We start from the raw sequence: 9,665 nt of genomic DNA, 5'->3' as shown, positions 1-9,665 counted from the left end.
TTATTTAATTGGATGTACTGATTTAGCAGTTTCCTCAAGCCATTCAAACGATTTAGCAGTGTCTTTCTTAACAAAGCTCATTGTTGTTACTCTTCAAGATAGAAATTACCATTTTGAATCATAACAAAGGGATTTCTATCCTTTATTGCAATCATAAAATGAACAAATGACCATTTGACATGATATTTGCTTTATGAGCTTGCACTAAAGATAATTTTTATTCGAAATATATCATGAATTCTCTTTATGGAGATAAACTTAGAAAGATTATGACACCATCTTTATCATTCTTATTCAATATTGCAAATTAAAAATACTCATTTTTAATTAAACAAAAATCGCTACAGATTGTTTTTTAATATGCTATGATTATTCATTGCATTATTATGAAATATTCCTTGCAGACGCATGTGGAGAAATTATATTTTGCCTTGATTCAAAAAGTGCACATTTGGCGGCTAACGATAATTTTTGTTTTAAAGCGTTTCAATGTCTTCTCCAGCTCTTCTTGCATTTGCTCAAAAGGATCAGAACGAAGGGGGCAACGACACAATTTGCAAATATCTTTACGGGACTGGATTTACAGTTGACGAAGTTAAAAATTGGGGAAAAATTGGTTCTTTAATTGAAGCTTTAAATGAAGATGATGACCAACCTTGTCATGGAAAAATCCTTGGTGATGAGTTTATAGAGTTTGTTGCAAACCTTCCCCCAGGAAATACACCTCGTCCAATTATCAGACATCAAATGCAACGCCCACCACCTATTTGAAAATGTTATTATATTAAATAAATGAAAGCTGTGGAGAATATTTTTTTTTCAGCAACAAAAGTTTATTTTTTAAAGTTTCGAATCAAAATTGCGAATTTTTATAACAATATATCCTTAAAGGAAAACATCTTGTAACAAAAATAATACTTTGTTTAAGGGAAAATTATTTATCTAGAAATATTTGTGATTCAGAAAAAAATATTATTATCATAAAATTTAAAAACATACAACATTTCAACAGAACATTCTTCAGATGGCTATTTTAAAATCGCCGATAATGTCTAAAAGTGTTAATAAAGGAAGAAAATTTCAATTTGAAGATCACCTTTTTGTTGAAACTATTAAATGCCAATACAACTTTCCCTCAATATGGCTTTTGGTGGAGTTCCTTTTTCCTCATGAAATAAGTTTTCTTTGAGTAAATTACTTTAAAAAACATTAAAATGTTTCTATTACATAATACATCCAAGCAAGTAATTGTTGAAAATGAAAATCAGGTGAAAAGAATAAAAAATTTAGATATTGAACATTATACAGAATTGCAAATTTAGTAAAAAAAAATAATTACAATAGGGATTATTTCTAGTTTGTTAAAGAATGTTAGTATATATTAATATGATATTTGAGAAAATTATTGAAATTAAATTGATGGATATTGTAAAATAAATATATTTTTCAAAAAAACAGATATAACAATAATCTTTACCTTATCATAAGAAAAATAAAACACTTGAAGTATATAAAAATATTTAATGTTCGGAAATATTTGAATTATTTGTAGTTTATTTCTAAATTTTTTCAAAAAGTTTAAAAGCCTTACTGAATGCAAATTTTTTTAAATGAGATAAATAAATGATTTACCTCTGGTTTCGAAGAAAATTTTATTGGATGAAATCCATCAGAAACCGTTATTTGGCAGCCAAAAACAATGAGGTTTACAACGACCACTAAACTACAGAAAAAGTCGAGATAAAAGTAAGTTCTTAAGAACGATAAATTTGTTCTGCGGTATTTTGGGGAGTTTTGGAAAAGAAAAAAGATTTTTTTTCGAGAATATTCTAAGAAAATTGAGTGACATTCAATTACATGTGACGAGAAATAGCATCATTGTTCCCATTGAAAAATTGAATGGCAACAATTTTTTTGAAGTAATCGCTTCATTTTTTAGAATGTTTCTCTCATTCTTAGCTTTTGCTTATACGATTGAGCTCGCTAATGTAAATGTTAATCCTCAAGAAGCAGCAGCTAAGATTTTAACAATCATATCAGGTGTCTTAGGAAAGAAATACACTGTATCTGAATTCATCAAGGCATTAGAGCTTCCAGCTGAGGAAACTCAATTTATCTTAAGTAATATTACATACTATGCAAATTATCTCAAGATAGATGCTAATTTAGGCTCATTAGTTGAACTTGATGATAATTATCGTATATTAATTAAAGGTGTTGAAAGATTACTCTTTTCAAATAACAACAAGAAAGTAACATATGGAAAATTAGCACTTGCATTTCTTGGAGGATCAATCTCGACTAAACTTCCATATATCAATGGTGATGAGATTGATTTAGGTGGTTTTGATGCAGAGTTTAGCATTGGTCTTAGTGCAATCAAAGATTTATTAGGAGCCTTTAGTGATCTTGATAAATATTTTGATATGCTTGAAAAGGATATTATCCCACTTGTTGATTCATTATTCAAAGCACTTAACATGAACAAATGCTCCTTATTAAATCTTTATAATCAAATCATTGATGGAGGATGGAATTTCCATTCATTACTCAAAGACAATTTACAACTTGATTTAAGTAATATTTATGATCACATTTGTTTAGTATTACATGTCTTTGAAGGATCACATTATTCAGAACAAATCACACCCAAGTACATTCATGAGAAATTCATTTCTAAAGATTCATCAAAGCTTACACACTTATTCGAAATATATCAAAAATTCAGTCAAGTTGATTCAACCAAATTTGAAGCATCATTACTTTGGGATGGATTATTCACAGGCATTGATTATCTTAAGGATTTATACTTCTATGTTAAGGACACATTATTAGGCGTTAACTTTAAGAACTTATTCCAATATCATATCGATTCACTTAATGGATTACGTAAAGTTCCAATTGCTACAACATGCACAAACTTAATTGCTTTCTTAGACTTGTTCACAAACATTGAAAGCGATCCAAGTAAAGTTGTTTATCAATTGTTTGATAATCCATTTTATCATAATGCTACAATCTTCATTAAGAACAAGCTTAAGCCATTCTTCCAAGAGTTTTCAACAAACACAAAGAATTTAATCGAATTAGTTTCCAAGCATTTCGAAGTTCCAGTTGAAGAAGTTACATTTTACATTAACTTAATCAAGAATTGTACATCTAATAAGGTTGGAGTCTTAGATATATTCCAAGGATTCGCAATATTCTTAAAGAATCAAACATTAATTGATATTTCTAATTACATTAATGAAGCACGTGCAATTGCACCAAATTATGACTTGAACTATAACCTTAAACAAATATTCAACTTAATTCAAGAGAAATATCATGACGAGAAATCATTACAATATTATAACTTAATTGTTAATACTATTAAAGAATTCGCTAACCCTGAAAAGTCTATTGGTCAATTATCATTAGTATCATTCATTAATCATACGAAAGATTTCAATGATTCAACTATAGCTTATGGTCAAAAGCGTGCTGAACAACTCTTAACTAACACTACAAAGATCCAACTTAATGAAGGTATTGTTAACTTCTTAAAGGAAGCAATTCCTTATATCGATGGATTCAGAACTAAATCAGTTAAACAATATCTTAAAGAAATCGGCAAAACCGCTGAAGTTGAAGAGGTTACAAAAAGTGGCGAAGTTATATTAAATTATGTTTATCCATTTATCATTAATATTTCAAAGACATTCAAAGTTGAATTATTGACCAAATATGTTTTAGATGATGTATTGAAATTACAAGAAGTTGGTAAATTACTTAAGGACACAGACTTTAACCTTAAAGAAGCATTGAATTTATATTATAATAACTTAGGTGACATCTTAGATATCATTTCCCCAGTTGTTGTTGAATTATCTAACCAATCACCAATAATGCAAATCCTTAAAGCAATTCCAGTTGATTTCATTAACATTGAAGAATCATTTAAACAATTTATCAACACTAAAGTACTTTCTGTATATCATGGATCACAATGTCTCATTGATTCTGGCGATAAAGCAACTGATATTAAGCTTAGAGCTTCTGAATTAGTTCCAGTTTACCGCATATTCGATGCTTCTTATGCTTTATCAGCCTTCAACAATCCATCAATCGCAGACGAAATCGAATTATGTCAATTTGGATTAGCATTAAATTATGATCTCTCATTTGTTAAACTTATCACTTACACTATCAACCTTTTGGATAAGACTTCATGCCGTAACTTCATCGAAAACGTATTAAATTATTTGACTTTCGATGGAGCATTTTGGGATCAATGGATAGGTCGAGCTCATGTTGCATTCGATAGTGCTGCTAACCAAAAGGACATTGACTTCTCCTTACCTGACGATAAGGAAACGCGTGATCCTGATCCAGAATACAAGCCAGCGACTGAAGAATGCAATTTCGAAGTCGTTCATTACACAAACGATAATGTAATTCAAAGAATTATGAGAAAAGTGGCAAGTGCATTAGGTTTGAAATATGGCGACAAAAATGATAATAATAAGATTTATATCATTATCGGCTCTGTTGCTTCAGCTTTCGTCGTAGTTATTGCAGTCATTGTAATTGCTGTAATTAGGAGGAAGAAGAATAACGAAGAACAATTTGAAGAAATTAATAACAATTCGTTACTTGCTAATCAAGACAATGAACAAAAATTAGTCTGAGCTAAGCGTTAATTTAGTAAACTATCTGAGAAGTAAATTCTTACGCGTAATTAGAATGAATTGACTTTTTTTCAAATGATTTTCAGGCGGTTTTGTTACACTCAATGTTGTGATGGATTATTTACAGATTCTGGAAGTTCATCGCTAACTTCTTTGTCAACACATTGCACATTATGATGCATTTAGGAATGTTGCTATTCCATTAATTTCACCAAGTATTACTCTGGATTTCTCTACTGCCATAACAATTAGAAAATTTTTTTATATTGTCAATAAAGTTTATAAATGTTTATACAAAGATAAAGTTACGACACATATAGTATCTTTGATCACAAACGTTAAAAAATATAACTTTGCTGAATTTCAAAATAAATGCAAAGATAAAATATTGATATAAAAATAGTATCAGACGATGGAATTAAAGAAGCAAATCCACTTCCACAGTATGGCTCAATAAAGACCCCCATGAGCAAAGCGATTTATTTAATTACGGATTTAAATTATTTGCACAAAGCAATATATATCATTATTGAAGAATCACGAAAAGAATTTGTATTAAGCGCGGAAAGTTCTTATGAAATGTTCCAAAGATTATCAAACTTAACAGACTTAACATAAGAAATCATAATATATGATATTAATCAATTTCATCAAAGCTAAATGAAACAATTTATATTGTATGAAATATTTAAACAAAAAGCCAAACAAAAAATAAAGGAAATTTTTAACAAAGAAATTAAAAAATATTCAAATGATTTCAAAACTATAATTAAAGATGAAAAAAGGAAAAAATCAAAACATTTGATGAAAATACAAATAAGAAATATAATGATTTCATCCAGAAGGAAAATGTTTAATTGTTTATGACTTAAATGGTGAAGAAGGAAAATTAGAAGGACAATTAGGAACAATTGGTGACAATAACTTTGTATATCTTTAACAACCTCCAAACTTATTCATGCCTAATAAGAAAGCATTTATTTAATGGTCGACCTCTAAATCAGAAAGATATTTCTTATATTCGTATTTCCAACAATGTTCATTAAATTCCTGGAAAATCACTAATCAAATATTATATTTATACGCACAATGGCCTCCATTAGTCCTCAATTAGGAATTTCACAATTACAAAACCTAAAGCACAATTTCGAGAATGGAGCACTCACCAACTATGTCTATGCCAAAGAACACACTAAACAGTGACATAACACTATATGCTGATTTCTATATAGAAGATTTAGTTATGGATGGTGGAAATAGTGAAAAGTATAAAGGAAAAACAGTTTGGGTAAAGGGAATTACTCCATCAACAAAAGAAAGTAATTGGGAACCACTTAAATCTGATCCTAAAATTAAAGTATATCCGTGGAAACTCGGATATGATTGGTGGGATGTTGCGAAGTCTCAACCATACGATGGTGGTATTGATTCCGCTTAGTTTTTAGTGGTTTCTTTGATTTCAACAATAAAAAAAAATAAATAAAAATTCAATATTTTACATACATAAACCATTAATTTTCCATTTGAAGGAATTCAATAGCCAAATTTGAAATTTGTTCGTTTTGTAAACTTGACAATTCTTCAAACGTTTTCTGTACCATATCGTTCAAGAACATACTTCTGAAAGTTTCTGAATCGCCCACAACCTGCAAGGTTATACAATACATTTTTAATATTGAAAATATCAACAAACAAATTGGTGCAGCCACATTTGGTTGCATTTGTACCAATAAAATGATATCAATTTGTTTGATAATTTCATACTTTTCTTTAATTGAACAATTGCATATTAAAGACCGTAAAATTCCAACACATTGTAGCTTCATTTCAAACGAAGCATTTTCGAGTGCATTTCTTAAGTATTGAACCAAATTTCCAAGATTGATTAAAACTTCAGCACTTTCTGGAAACTTATTCAAATATGCGCTTATAAATTGCGCTGATTTTAGCTGAGCACAGCTATATGTTCCCATTAAATCGATGATAGAAAGGATATCAACATTATCGCATATCTCATTACCATACAAAAGTTGCTCAAGAACACACAAAGTGTCAAAAACTATGGTTGGGGAATCATTAGAAAGAAAAAAATTAAGATGTGGAATTATTTGATGACTTGAGATAAATCTGGGCCAAATAGAACCTTTAATGGCAATGTAACGAATACAACGTAGAGATCGTTCGTAAAGATATCGTATTTTGTAATGGAAAACTTTTATTGTTAATGATATTATATCTTCAGCATATTCTTGATTAAGAGTTTTGATAGAATATGTGAGGTTAGTAAGACAATTAAAGCATTGCTGTTGAATTTGTTCAATATTAAGAGTGGTAATGATTTGAATTAAATATTTATAATTGATATTACTGAAAATAGAAAGAGTAAATCGCTTGGATTTGGTAGTAAGCTCAGTTAGAAGATTAAGTAAGTGTGATAAAATATGAAGGTTGTTTGTTGTAATAAATTGTGCAAGAATGTTCACCAGTTCCATTAAGTAACTTGATTTGGAAGAATCTGAAAAATAAACTATAGGAAATAAACACCTCATTACTCCGAGAGTTATTTCTTCACTTTGAGAATTGATCAAGATGTTTAATAAAGAATGAAATATTGAAATTTCATCATTAGATGTAAAAGTAATATGAGCAAATGCAAAATGAATATGTAGGACACTTAGCATATCAGTGGTTACATTTTGTGGTGTTTCTGCTAAAATTTTGGCATACTTATGAAATTTTTCAAAAGGTAAAATAAATGCTTGAGGAACAGTGGAAGCTTGTAGCACTCGACTTGCAATATGTAGATTCTTTAATTGTGTATAATTTTCTTTTGGAAGCATTTATTGTATACCTACAGGCCTTGATGAAGATTTAACGGTTTCGAGGATACCCCAATTGAACTCAAAATCTAATCGTTTTCAATTGAAAACAACAAATTCTCTAAAATGAAATTTTTAAAATTCTCTATAGCGACAAATACTTTAAAATTTTAAACTGCCTATAAACCCAAACATTAAAAATATTTTACACAACAAAACAACAAAAAATTCTGACAATTAGCTCTAACCCGCAATCATAGCCTTAATGTAGTCATTCTTTGCAATCTCATCCAAAACAGGCCTTGCTCCAGGATCCCTCTCCAAGCACAGCGTAATAAAATTTTTTGCTGCATCGGATACTTTTGTACCTTGTGGAAACACAACTTTCCCGCTCATTCTATCCATTTGTGCAGCAAATGTCTGTTGTGATACTTCTTCTCCGAATGGCCTCTGTCCATATAACATTTCATAGAAAATGATTCCAAGTGACCAAGTATCAACTGCTGACGTTATAAGCACCGATTTCCCCTTTTGGAATGTTTCTGGCGCTGCATAATAATATGTTCCTGTTCCTTGTGATGTAAGTTCAATTGCACTTTCATCATGTTCGCGAACCTTTGAAAGACCAAAATCTGTTATCTTGGCAACACCATCACTATTGAAGATGATATTTCCAGGTTTAAGGTCATAATGGATAACTGAATTTTCTTTTGCCCGTAGTGCCAAAAGTCCTTGAATTACCTGAACAAGAATAGACTTTGCTTCTTTCTCTGGAATTTTCCCACGTTTTCTTATTAACTCTGCAAGATCTCCACCTGAACAATATTCCATAACAAGAGCAACTGTATCATTTCCTATATAAAAGTAGCCATAATAAGAAACAACATTTTCATGCTGTGTAGAACGAAGGATTTCGATTTCACGGCCGCTGTGACGAATAAAATTTGCTTTCGCGCTTTGGGACCACTGCGGGTCCATCCTCTGAATTTTGACGGCGACGGTTTTGACGTCTTTGATGTCCAATCCGAGCCAAACTTCGGAGAATCCGCCGCGACCAATGTACTCTACAAGAAGGTATCTTCCGTCGTCAAGGTACTGGTTTGGATGGAACTCTGAAAGGGACTTGTCATTTTCAAGCCTAATTTGATAGGCATAATTCTTTCGTTCTTCTTCAAGTTGGCGAAGTATTTGTTTCTTTTCTTTGAGACTTGCCATAAGATTAGACTTTTTTTGTTGGAGATTCTGTGATATGGTTTTTTCTGTTTTCTTGATATCGTCGATTTCTTTGATTTGTCGATTAATGAGTTCAATTTCACGTTCGGTTCGCATGAAATCTATACCACCATGCCATCGAGCTGTTCCATTTAAATATGTTGTAATACTTCCAAGTTTTTGTTGACGTTGAATTAATTCCATCGAAGTTATTTCTTCATTTAATGTAGTATATTTCGAAACATATTGTACAAGGCAATCCTTCATTCGAGTAAACTTATTTTCATACTCTTCACGAAGTTCTTTTTCAACCTGAGAGCGAATTGCTATTTCATCAATTTTTTTATGGTCCTCATTTGTTTTATTATTTCTTTGTATGTTTTTTAATAATTTGTTTGGAATTTGTGACTCTATATTAATTTCAGATTGAGATCTATGAAATTTAATTGAGTCAGAAGTAGTCGCATGACTTGAATTTGAATCATGTTGCTGATTTGATGCATTGCTATCAAAGTTATCATTGCCAGCAAGCCTAAGCTTTAGTAAATTGATTCTGTCTTTTGGTGAGTAGTCAATTCCCTTTGAACTCATTTTCGTTTAATTCCTTGAAGAAATCTAACGGATATTTGAATTCAATTTCGACAGGTTTTTATTCATTTGTGAATTTATGCTATTATAGATTTATGTTGTCTTTATAAAGCTATTATGTATATGGCAAAGAATAATTATTGTAAATATGTATTGCAATAAATAATTATTATAATGACATATTTATAATTAAAATTTGTATTGATTGAACATGAAATATATAAAATATTTTTATTATAAAAAGAATTTTTAATAATATATCTTTTTATTAGTTTTCCTTTAATTAAATATTTTATACACTATAATGCTTAGGTTGTATTATAAAATGCAATCAAATTCATGTTGAATTACATATGGAAATACTCAAGGAAAATTT

At 29.9% G+C, this 9,665-nt stretch overlaps 4 protein-coding genes across 4 annotated transcripts; 3 read left to right on the top strand and 1 right to left on the bottom strand.

Annotated features, from left to right (window-relative positions):
- Positions 1 to 489: 489 nt before the first annotated feature.
- GO595_010375 (uncharacterized protein) lies at positions 490 to 771 on the top strand (the record flags this gene model as incomplete). Its single annotated transcript, XM_067913047.1, has 1 exon — positions 490 to 771. One exon carries the CDS (start codon positions 490 to 492, stop codon positions 769 to 771), a length of 282 nt encoding a protein of 93 aa, XP_067769113.1.
- Positions 772 to 1,940: 1,169 nt separating this feature from the next.
- Positions 1,941 to 4,670, top strand: GO595_010374 (uncharacterized protein; the record flags this gene model as incomplete). Its single annotated transcript, XM_067913045.1, has 1 exon — positions 1,941 to 4,670. The coding sequence occupies one exon, from the start codon at positions 1,941 to 1,943 to the stop codon at positions 4,668 to 4,670; it is 2,730 nt and encodes a 909-aa protein (XP_067769112.1).
- Positions 4,671 to 5,823: 1,153 nt separating this feature from the next.
- GO595_010373 (uncharacterized protein) lies at positions 5,824 to 6,108 on the top strand (the record flags this gene model as incomplete). Its single annotated transcript, XM_067913044.1, has 1 exon — positions 5,824 to 6,108. One exon carries the CDS (start codon positions 5,824 to 5,826, stop codon positions 6,106 to 6,108), a length of 285 nt encoding a protein of 94 aa, XP_067769111.1.
- A 1,624-nt stretch (positions 6,109 to 7,732) lies between these two features.
- On the bottom strand, positions 7,733 to 8,968 carry GO595_010372 (Tousled-like kinase 1; the record flags this gene model as incomplete). Its single annotated transcript, XM_067913043.1, has 1 exon — positions 7,733 to 8,968. The coding sequence occupies one exon, from the start codon at positions 8,966 to 8,968 to the stop codon at positions 7,733 to 7,735; it is 1,236 nt and encodes a 411-aa protein (XP_067769110.1).
- Between the last annotated feature and the right edge of the window lie 697 nt (positions 8,969 to 9,665).

The sequence above is a fragment of the Histomonas meleagridis genome (genome assembly GCF_020186115.1).
Source record: "Histomonas meleagridis strain 2922-C6/04-10x chromosome Unknown scaffold_61, whole genome shotgun sequence".
NCBI lineage: Eukaryota > Parabasalia > Tritrichomonadida > Dientamoebidae > Histomonas > Histomonas meleagridis.
The sequence above is the reverse complement of the archived record's forward strand: the minus strand, read 5'-3'. Positions and strand labels throughout refer to the sequence as shown.